Here is an 11,935-nt window from a genome sequence, read left to right on the forward strand (position 1 = left end):
AGCTCACGTTATGATCCTGGGGTTGTGAGATACAGCTCTGCCTCAAGCATGGAGCCTGTTTGGGATTCTCTCTCTCCCTCTGCCCCTCCCCTCCATTCATGTGTGGGCTCTCTCTCAAATTAAAAAAAAAAAAAAGACTTTATTTTACCCCCGAATACTTCATATCTTGTTCTATTTGACCATGAAAGTTACTCTTGTGAAAGCTCCCTGTCATGTAGTCTTCAATACGAAACAACTTTAGAAAAAGCATATCCATAATTATTACTGTAAAATGCTGAACCTCTTGTACTCCTCCTGAAATTGTGATTTTTACAGTTCAGCCCAAATTGCAATCTATAAAGACCATCTATCTCAGATAAACCTATTTGCTAATGGCCATTTTCTAAAAATTTTTTACCAAAATAATTTCCTTATATTAGAATAAATTAATTTATCTATGCTTTAGGGATATTTGAAATGCACTTTCAAAGAGTAATGTTCTTTGTGGGATTATTTTAAAAGGCCTCTCCCTTTTAAAGCCTAGACCAGGGGAACCTATTATCTGCAGAAATATTTTGTCTATTTCATCTGTTCACATCCCACCTCCCTTCCTTAAACCATCTGGCATTTGAAAGAAGTAGATATAATTTTAAAAATAGTATATATACTCTTGAATATCCCACCTACTTATGGGAAAGGATGTTCACCTTCTCAGGCAACCTGAGTCAAAAAAAAAAAAAAAACAAAAAAACAACATTCTATGTTTGTGTGGGTCAGACTGCATATGAGAATTAACTGCAGGATTTGTTTTCTGGGTAGTGTTTGACTTTGAATCTTAGGATGGCAGGGCTGGGTGGGGTCCTTGAACTTTTATTTGTATAGACCCTGTATTTCCAAGACTTACAACATTCAGGGACCTGATGTTTTAACAAGAAGGAAAGTGGTCAATGATGGTAGATAAGAATGGTTGTGTTTCAAAATTACCTGGTAAAGCATGCAGATGCATTCCTGGATGTTCTTCCTTCTTAATCACCTCCTCCTCACTGCTGAAGTCCTATATTAGATACAACTGCTTTGCTGACCTTTGCCATCTGTACGTGTGAAGGGAGGGAAGAAATGAACACTGGACAGGACAACACTGCAAAAATCATGTTTTCACATGAAAATAAAGCCTCACTTCAAGCTAAGAATGTGGAACTGCTGCAAAACCTGTCTTTGGGACCTCCTCTCTCCCCACTCCACCTCCCATGAAATTCTGGTGTCACTGTGATACCCTTATCTGAAGTCACTAGAATCATTTCATGACTGGTCGTAAAATGACCATATACTGATAGGGACTGATGAAAAGCAAAAGTTCTACTGAAAAGAAAGTGATGTTTTAGGAATAGTGGGCCTAGCCTCCTCCTCCCTTCCATTTTGGTTTTTATTTTCTCCCCTGGCAGTTTTGCATGAAGTAAGCATGAACAAAGCAAAGGTGTGCTTCTTTTCAGTGAGTGCTAATTCCTGAGCATTGTTCAGGGGTCCATTTCTTGGATGTTGAAGGTGACAAAATATAGTTCAAGGTGTGACTGCTTCTGAGCTGGGGAAACTATAATAGGCTCTCTTAGGCTGGGGATGGGGATAAGAAAACAGAGAACAGCCCCTTTCTGACCTTAGCCGAACTCCTTCTTGTGTCTGTGAACCAGAATGATTCATATTTCCCTATGACTTCCACAAAATGGAGAGCAGTGAACAGAATTTGGAGTTTGGCTGCCATAGTCCCTTACAGCCCTGAGTAGCCTCTTAGGAAGATTCCCTTAGAGTCCATGGCTGTTGAATTCCCTGACATGAATGGAACATGGCCCTGCCTGGAAACACACTGTTCTCTCACTAGAGACGCACCCCTTCTCATCTTGCACAGGGATGTGCTCCAAACAGGGCAGAGTGGGGCTGAGGATTGTTGGGGAGGGGACAGATGTGGAAGGAGAACATGTGGTCAGTGTAAACCAGCATGGGCACTTGGAAAATTGTGATGTGCATGGCCTATTGATGGTAACTCAGGGCTATTATGTTATGAAGGAGACCTATTTGACATTCTGTTTGAATGCTATTTCCTTATAATTTGCATGAATACCCTACTTATCTCATTTGGCACTCAAAACCAATATATTACTTATTTGAAACTTTATTGAAAATGCTTTATTGAAAAGGTACTCTACAAGAACGACAGGCACTAACTTTGTTCAGTTATTCAATTCATTTAACATGTATTTGAAGAATTACTCAATATTGCGCTACGCATGATTTATATCTGGCAGAAAAAAACACTTTGGAAAAATTGTCACAAAGACCATACTTTAGAAAATGGGACCTGTGAAATAACCATTGATGACATGGGCCCATGCCACCCCTATGGGGGCCAGTGCAAAGGGAGGCACAGGTGGCGGGGGTGGCATAGGTATCATGGGTGGCCCGGGTGGCAGAGGTGGCCCAGGAGGCCCAGGGTGTAGGGGTGGCCCAGGAGGCATAAGGCCCCGAGGCACTAGAGGAACATATCTCCATGCCGGGTCCAGAACAGGGATTGCATGATAGGGCCCATCAAAGATTACTCCCACAGGAGGGCCCAAGGCAACAGGGGCCACATTTCTGAGCATCATTGCCCTCTGGTGTCTTCTCCACTTGGCCCTTCTGTTTTGAAACCAAACCTTCAATCAGAGGGAAAAAAAGGGATTGGTTTAGTACACTGAACAGTTAATGTCATAATAGAAAACACGACAACATGCAATGCTGCCACTGAACTTGTAAACTGCAGTGGGAGAAGCCATTTCCTTATTGCTAAAGTATCTTGGGAAAGTAAACTGCATACCTCCTCTCAGCTAACCCCATGGCTAGTCCAGACTTGGGCACATTGATTTGTCTCTCTTCTAATTTTTAGTATTCTTTCATGTTTTCCCCCCAGGTCTCGGATGCAGATCTAACTGATAAATTGCACTGGTTCTCCAACATTAATGCACATGCCTGGCAATGGGGTAAAGGGACATTCGACCGTCAGCTGTCTGGTTGCTTCACCCCCTCCTCACCAGGGGTAGTGTCACCCTGGTTATGGGGGAAGCTGAGCATGGTATAAAGGAGGACCTGATTAAAATTATATGGACAGGAATGACCCCCTTTTCAAAAAACCCATCTGCAGTCTAAAGTAACTAATCCACTAGGAGGACATTGCAGTTTTAGCCAGAAAAGTTTCCTGTAGTGATATTTAAGGGATCATTCTCCTAAACCTCCTAAGAATTAAACATGTGGTATGTCAAAAGAGGCCTGATCATGGGGTCTCAGGGACTGCTGGGATAGGAGAGTTGCTGAAGCCCCGGACGCTGCCTTGGTACTTTAGCTTTTAGTGTTAAGGAAAGTTTAACCTAATTGAATCCAAATTCACTAAACTCAAAATCCTTTTCCCCAGATAAGAGATTGGGCACCCCATTGTCACTACTGTCAACTTTGCACGCTCCCATCTGCCTTACCCTCCAGACCTTCCTGGGCTCAGGAGAAAGGTCATTCAGCCCTAGCTATAGTTTTAGGATCCTGGACAGAAGCTGCTGTTTCTCAGAGGGGTGAGGCACGTTTGGCCCTGCCAGCTCCATTCCTTAAGTAGGAGACTCCAATCCCATCACTCATTCCTAAGGCAGGAAGGTCCAATTATGCATTTTAGGAAAATGTTCAACAGCAATGTGGGGGTAGGGGCCACAAAAGAGGCTCCTCCCTGAGTGTTTGCCAAATATTAACAAACCAACAGACAAAAAAAGCTGTCACTTAGACTTTACTGTTCTCTTGGTATACTAGTTAATAGGGTTTTTATTGTATTTAATCCTTTCGGAAGTTCCCAAACTGCAATATTATTTAATTGAGACAAAGGGCCTTTTCTCTCTGTCTGCTGTCACCTTTTCTCTTTCCCATCTTAGGATTTGGGGTCCTTTTGCTGCATGAATATATAGTCTGAAGAAGGCCAGTATAGTAGAGTTCATTTTGGAGGGATTCAAATATATCAGTGGTCAAATCTCCCTAAATGTAACCAAAATCTGGCAAATTTTGGTATGGGCCAATATTAGATCCATATTCCCAATACTGGTTTCATAAAGAGGTCTACTATATTTGCAAAAGGTGAGGGGAAGCATCTATTAAGTTTCTTGGGGGAAATTCATGCTGCAGAGCTTGAAAATATATAAGAACATAGTGTTTTTCCTTTTTTGGGTTTTCTGGCTCATTTCCCCTTCAGAAATCCAAAAAGAAGGCAACCAGGGAGGGGGAAAAGCTACTTAGCAAACTTTGTTTTTCTTTTCCTCTGAGATTACCTTGAGGGGGCACACACTTCTTTGATGTAACTATGATTTTCTATGACCTCAAACAGTCACCATTTGATCCTGTGACCAACAAATTAATAATCATTTCCTGAAAAGTATTTAAATTTACACATGTAAGAATCTGGTCTGAAGTGAGAGCACCCTGAAAATCAAATTCCAGAAAACCCCACCTTTTCAAAATAATGTCACCAAAAGGAAAGAAAAATTATTAGATGTTAAAAGTTCCTCAAGAGAATATTCATTTACACATTTGGTAGTTTCATATAGTTGAATTTGTGAGGCAACTGCAATGCATATATTTGAATGTATACAATACTCCCCTAAACTTTCACCCCTTCTTAGGTCAGTGGAACTTTATTAAAATTGTTGTCTTTTTTGGTTCAATTCTTTAAGACAAATTTCCAAAGTTTGCAAACCTTTCCCCATTACTAACAAAATCCCAACATTTTAGCCATGTTTTGGGGCTGATATCAAAGTCTTCCAAAAAAATTAAAATTTAAGGCTTTCATTTTCTATGCTGCTTTACAAAACACTTAAAAATGGCAGAAGGACCAGGCACTTGGAATTTTAAGCTACCCTCCCACTCCAGTTTCAGTTTAACTAAACATGCTACTCATGCACTGTGTTCTGTCTGTGAATTACTCCTTCACCCCATGTCTGAATACTTATAAATTCACTCATTTAGCCAAGAGCTTATGCCTGGTTTTAAATATTTCAAATAATTTAGTACTGTTGAACCTTCTTATAATCTAGCTCTTCAGTGCATTAATTTGTATACTTCCCAGGTAGGATTAAGCCCCAACATGATTATACATAGAAATATTCCTTTAGGGAAGACTAACATTCTTCCTGAAAGATACCAGTGTAAAAGGAGGTGAACTTTATTGGGAAAAAAGTGTGTGTGGGGAGAAGTGAGCTCTATTTTTTTCCTTTAGGAAATCATATTTCCTCTGGTGATGGGCAATTTCCAGAAGCTTATCCCATTTCCCACCCCCAAGGCACTCAATGTTCAAAACTTATGTATTAAGTATGGAAAGACAACTAACACACCAACTTCAGAATATCCAGGACAAAATCTCAACTATGTTTTAAATGGCTGCCCTGCCATGTGCTCTTTTAAGATTTACTGACCTGCACTTTGGCTTCAGTCAAATTCAGACGTCCTGCGATCTCTTCACTGAGGGAGGAAAATTGCAAATGTTCAGTATTTAAAATAAATATATCACACACATTATTTCTATCTCCCCTCCCAGTGGAGTTTTCCATAACACAGCTTGAGGCTTGCTTTAGGGAGTTTTCCCACGGACAACTTACCTGTACTAAATAAGATAGAAAAAGGGAATATATATGAAAGTCCCTGGTAGTGTGTCTGTTAGTTAAATATGTCTCCACCGATTTTTCTGTTTGTGGAACAGCAGAGAATAATCCTGGAAATCTTTCCTTGGGAAAGGAATCTTTCCCTCCGTGAAAATACATAAAACGCCAAAGCCTTTAAAGCGGAGTTTTGAACCAGAGTATTTCCACAGTTTATTGTAAACGCAGAGGGGAACTCTCAAGGAGCAACTCCAAACCATCAGCTCAAGGGAAATTCTTTCTGTGCTCTTTGGCGGGAGAAGGCTGAATGCAGCAGAACCAGAAAGAAGGCCCCTAAACCGCACACCGACTCATCCTGGTCCCCCATTCCTGCCGGCCCCGAATAGGCCTGCCCCTTCATACACTACCGGGATCGGGACCCACTACAAGGGCTCCCCGGAAGGCAAGTTGAAGGGAAAACCTCGCTGACTTTTAAACGCTCGTAACTGTGAAGCCTTAGCACAGCGCTCCACGTGGCAGGACCGAGACTAGGGTGAGGAGAGCGAGGTGCTCGCCTGGTGCGCAAAACTTAAAGTGCTTGAAAAAAACTGAGCAATCACGATAAATATTTTAATGCAACATTTAAAATATAAAAATTAATGCAAAAGACTCGTGAACAAATTATCCAAATTTTAAATAAAAGCACGATCAATCCGACCCTCTCTTACTCGCTTCACCCTAGCAAGCTCTCTGGAAGCACTGACCCAACCCCTGAGATCAAGGACGGACCCTGGCGTCCTCAACCCCCCTAAGCGGCTTTTGGCTTGGGAGAGGAGAATAGGGTCCTGGGAAAGAGCCTAACACTCCCCGGGATGGGCCCGAGCCCCCTGGAGAACTGCGCGCTAGCGTAACAAACCACTTACCGCGTGAACACGTCGGGGTATTGAACGCGATGGAAAATGTCCTCCAGTTCCTGCAACTGCAACTGGGTGAACGCGGTGCGGTAGCGGCGCTGCTTCCTCTCAGCGATCAGTGGCCCCACCGCAGCCGGGGGGGGCGGCTCCTCCAGCTGCTGCGGGGGCGCCAAGCCGCCGCCAAAGCCGCCCTCCAGGTTTTCGTCGTCGAAGGGGTTCAGCTCTCTCATGCCAACGTAGTTTACTGCAGCCGCTCCGCACTTAGGTTCGGACGCTGTATTCTCCTCTCTTCCACTTAAAAGCAACGAGGCCAAGGTAGGCTTCGTCTCTGGGAAAGGACGAAAGCAAAAGAGAGACCGTAGGGTACGGGCCCACCGTACGTGAGCTGGAGGGGCCGTGGGGTCACGATGAAAGATAGTGGCGACAGCCTCGCAGCGTCCAGCGCACCCACCCCTCCCAGGGAAAGTTCCTCCCCTGGAGTTTGCCAAAGCACCTGTCCCCGTCTAGGCACTGACCATTCTGTTCTTCCTCCTCCCTACCGCCCCCCAGGCTGCGGAAGCCCACGTCGTAGTGGCTGCACCCGAAATTACGCTCCATGTCCAAAGTACTGTCTATGAAGCCCAGCGCATACATAGACTTTTTCCTGGGGTCCGCGGCGAAACCTGGGTGGCGTCAGGACTAGGACCAACTGCCCGGTGGGGTGTACTTCTGGCTCCCGGACCCCTTCAGGCGCCGAGTCTGAGGCTGGCGCGCCTTATATAGGGGGTATGTTGCCCCCAGCAGGTTCAAAGTGTATACGCTCGAGTCAGTTAGAGGTCCTCTATTAGCGTTCACGTTACCTCTAGTTGGTGTCAGTGGGACCTGACGGGGGCGCGCTCGCTGCCAGGGCGTGTTAGTAAAATAGGGCGAGTGTTTGTCAGAGTGATGCTGGTAGTGGGCATGCTTGTGTGGGGAGCCGTGACTCCAACTTGCAGTTTAACTGACTACTCCCAACTCGGACGAAATATCTGATTGGAGGATGGGGCTGTGCTGTATCGAGAACGCAGTTTTTGGTGGCGAGAGGCAAAACTTCACTCTCGGTCCAGGAGTTCGCGGCGAAATGTTTGTAACATATTCCTCCGCTCAACCTTCTATGTTCCCCAGACTGCAGAGGACGCAGTGTGCCTTGCTTCCTCAGGGGAAAAGACAGAGAGATAGGGGTGGTTGGGGAAAGCGCGGAGCCCTCAGCAGCCCAAGCACACTGAAGCGAAGTTGTTAGTCTATCCTGCGTTGGGCTCTGAGAGCGGCATACCCCTCCTAGAACTTGGTGAATGATGGATAGGACTGTCTGGTTCCGTTCCATTCACACCCAAAGCCTGCGTATCTGGCTAGTGATTAAGACGAAACGATTAGCTTGGAGGCTGCTTGCACTGGGTTTTTGCGATCAGATCCCACCGTGCATTCCGGAGGGAGCGGTAGTTAGGTTTGCAGAGCAGTCCGGGTGCTCAGATGCACATTGCAAGAAATCCAACCTGCCTCTTGAAAAATCTCCAAGGACTTTAGATATTTAGTAATGAACCCACGTCAGAGTGCAAGTGTATAAACCTGCCAAGTGCTTAGTGCATCCAAGAATGCCTAGGCTGCACGGGCTCCTTCCTTCAGTTCTTGGCACACGCATTTGCTTTGCTTCTTATAGCACCCCGCTCTGCAAGGCGCTGAGAGCGTGCCTTATTCCAGGACCAGTATTGCAGGCCTCGGAAGAGTTCCCACCTTCCTCACTACTTCTCCACCCCTTTCCTTTAATACAATTATCTTTCTGAGCTGTTTTTCTCTACTAATGTGCCAAATAAAAAAGGATCAGGCCATAACTGAAGGCTCGTGGTTCTTCCTCCAAACAGTGTTTGCAGGTGCTGCAGGATCTGTTAATATCCTTAATATCGAAGAATAACTTTTAATAATGGGCCCTCTGCTTGGCACTGTACACAATTTATCCTACTTTTACCTTTACAACCACCATTTTTACCATCTCCATTTTTTACACAGAAAACTGAGCCCTAGGGCAGCCAGGCAATGCGCCCAAACATGGTCATACCAGAAAGCTTGACTACAAATTCTGTGTACTTTTCACCATATTACTGCCATGTTATTTCAAAAGAGTAAATAATGGTGAGGTTCCAAGGCAGCAGTGAAGGAGGGGGGAGGAGAACATTGGGCAGAGTCTTAAAAAAAATCGGAGTACCTGGGATCTCCTCCTCCTTCCCATCTCTTCACTTCTGTTCAACACTGAGGGGACACTAACAGGACCAGGGTACTACATGCATTGGCTGCTGAGCTGGTTCCTTTTTTTAAAGTTTATTTATCTTGAGAGAGAGTGAGAGACAGAGAGAGAGAGACAGAGAGAGAGAGAGAGAGAGAGAGAGATAGTGCAGAGGAGGGGCAGAGAGAGAGAGAGAGAGAGAGAGAGAGAGAGAGAGAGAATCCCAAGCATTCTACCTGCTGTCAGCATGGAGCCCAATGCAGGCTAGAACTTATGAACCTAGAGGTCATGACCTGAGCTGAAATCAAGAGTTGGATGCTTAACCGACTGAACTGGTTCTTTGAAGACACAGGAGGTAGAGGTGAGATGATCCGCCCTCATGTCAGGGCTACATTAGGACTTTTGTGGACCCTAGGCATTTTTGCCTTCTTTGGCACCTTCCTCCATAAATTTTTTTAAATGTTTATTTATTTATTTTGTGAGGGGGGGGAGGGACAGAAAAATAGAGAGAGAGAGAGAGAGAGAGAGAGAGAGAGAGAGAGAGAGAGAGAATCCCAAGCAGGCTCTGTATTGTCATTTCTGATCCCTACAGGGGTGTGTGTGTGTGTGGGGGGGTTGATCTCAGGAGCAGTGAGATAATGACCTGAGTGGAAACCAAGAGTCCAAAGCTTAACCTCAGGCACCCCTTCTCCATAAAATTTTTTAAGACGATACTTTACAACTATATTGGTATAAAGATAAATATAATTTGGCTTGGATTACATTAATTTTTTCTTTTGATTTCAAAAGAAGTTAAAGCATTTTCCTAGGTTCCTAAAAGGGTGGTGGGCCGTGGATATCATGATTACTGTGACTAATGGAGAAATTCCCCTGCCTCACATTCCCAGAGATGGCAGGTGGGAAACCAGCTAATAAGATGGTTGACTGACCAATTCATTTTCCAAAAGAGGTCAAGGGATGACAACTCCACAGCCCCTCTCTGACTTTAATCAAGATATTTCGATATTTCTTCCTCAGGCTTGCTCTTGCTGAGTTCTGCTGGCCTCCCTCTCTTTGGGCTAGATACCTGGTGAATAATTTTGGTCTGGGATGAGTTATTATACAAGAGATCCATATATGTTTTAATTATGGTGTGCAGTAGCTTACCTAGTATATTGGTAACAGCTCAGGTGTGTTTTCTCGCATGGTAGATTTCCATGGTTTACTCCAGTGTTTTCTAAACCTCATTCATGTGCCCCTTACTCGTTTTGCCAGACCTGGGTACCAGCCATGGTAGTATTTAATTAATGTATTTACCTAAATTGATTCACATTTTGAAAACCTTAAACACCCAATTGAACCCCATGCTAAGCAAAAATAGCTATGACTTCAAGGGTTTGATATGCCAGATTTATGGGAGGTAGAATCTGACAGTAGTTGAGAGCAAGGACCCTGAAGCCAGAACGCTGGTGTCAGAATCCTAGTTTTGATCGCTACTTGCTAGCTGGATAACCTAGTGAGTTGCTTATTCCTGTGCCTTCATTTTTCTCATCTGTAAAATGGGAATCATTAATACCTACTTCAGGGGGTTGTTGTGAGGATTAGTTGAAGTGATTACAATAGCTAACACTTAGCTAATTCTTGTTGTATAGCAAGCACTATTTGAATTGCTTTCTATATATTAACATATTTAATTCTCAAAGCAACCCTATCGAGGTAGATACTGCTATTATCCTCATTTCACAGATAATATTATTGAAGCACAGAGAGGTTAATTAACTTGTCTAAGGGCATCCAGCTGGTAAGTGTTGGACCTTGGATTTGACCTTTCTTAAAATGATGCTTTATAGAAAGAACATATTCAATAATGGTACTATTATGCTTTTTTTTAATTTTTTTAATGTTTATTTATTTTTGAGACAGAGAGAGACACAGCATGAGCAGGGAAGGGGCAGAGAGAGAGGGAGAGACAGAATGTGAAGCAGGCTCCAGGCTCTGAGCTGTCAGCACAGAGCCCGACGCGGGGCTCGAACTCACGAACTGTGAGATCATGACCTGAACCGAAGTCGGACGCTTAACCGACTGAGCCACCCAGGCGCCCCAATTTTTAAAAAATAAATATAACAGTCATTTCTAGCATTTTGGTGTTGTACAACTGTTACCATTATCTAATTATAGAACATTGTCATCACTCTATAAAGAAAGTTGGTACTGATTAGCAGTCATTTCCCAGTCCTTACCTCCCTGCAGCCACTGGTGAACAATAATGTACCTTCTATCCCAGTGAATTTTCCTATTCTGGATATTTTGTACAAATGAAATCACGCATAGGTGACAATTTGTGTCTACCTTCTTTCATTTGGCATCATGTTTTTGAGGTTCATGCATTTGTAGCATATATCAGCACCTCATTCCTTTTTATGGCTGAGTAATATTCCATTGTATAGATATACTACATTTTGTTTATCCATTCATCAGTTGATAGACATTTTCACCTTTTGGTGATTATGAATAGTGCCGCTACGATTTCTGTGAACATTTGTGTACAAGTTTTGTTTGAATATGAGTTTTTAGGGTTTTTTGGATATATATTTAGGAGTGGAGTTACTGGGTAATATGGTAATTCTATGTTTAACTTTTTGAGGAGCCACCAAAGTGTTTTCTGCAGCAGCTGCAACCATATTACATTCCCACCAGTAGTGTAGGAGGGTTCTAATTTATCTACATTCTTGCCAATTCTTGTCACGTTCTGCTTTTTTTCAATACCCAAGCAGAGATCAGGAGTTGGATGCTTAACCAAGTGAGCCTCCTGGGTGCCTCTGCTTTATTATTATTATTATTATTATTATTATAGCCATCCTTGTAGGTGTGCAGTGGTATTATTGTGGCTTTGATGTGCATTTTTACTTTCTTAAATTTTTATTTATTTTGAGAGAGAGAGAGGGAAGGAGAGACAGAGCATCAGCAAGGGAGGGGCAGAGAGAGGCAGAGAGGGGGGGGCGGAGAGAGAATCCCAAGCAGGGTCCACACTGTCAGTGCAGATCCCGATGTGAGGCTTGAACTTCAGAACTGTGAGATCATGACCTGAGCCAAAATCAGGAGTCAGGTACTTAACCGACTGAGCCACCCAGGCACCTCTGATTTGCATTTTTCTAATGACTACTGATGTTGAGCATCTTTTCTTGTGCTTGTTAGCCATT

The 11,935-nt window shown here is 43.6% G+C and overlaps 1 protein-coding gene across 1 annotated transcript; it reads right to left on the reverse strand.

Moving 5' to 3' along the window:
- Nucleotides 1-2,315: 2,315 nt before the first annotated feature.
- Nucleotides 2,316-7,153, reverse strand: ESX1 (ESX homeobox 1). Its single transcript, XM_047082148.1, has 4 exons — nucleotides 7,036-7,153; nucleotides 6,530-6,848; nucleotides 5,445-5,490; nucleotides 2,316-2,663 (listed from the first exon to the last, which is right to left on the reverse strand). The coding sequence occupies exons 1-4, from the start codon at nucleotides 7,151-7,153 to the stop codon at nucleotides 2,316-2,318; spliced, it is 831 nt and encodes a 276-aa protein (XP_046938104.1).
- Between the last annotated feature and the right edge of the window lie 4,782 nt (nucleotides 7,154-11,935).

This window comes from Lynx rufus, unplaced genomic scaffold (genome assembly GCF_022079265.1).
Source record: "Lynx rufus isolate CCGP_SWC_20201006 ecotype Redwood Valley unplaced genomic scaffold, mLynRuf1.p SCAF_19, whole genome shotgun sequence".
NCBI classification, from domain to species: Eukaryota; Metazoa; Chordata; class Mammalia; order Carnivora; family Felidae; genus Lynx; species Lynx rufus.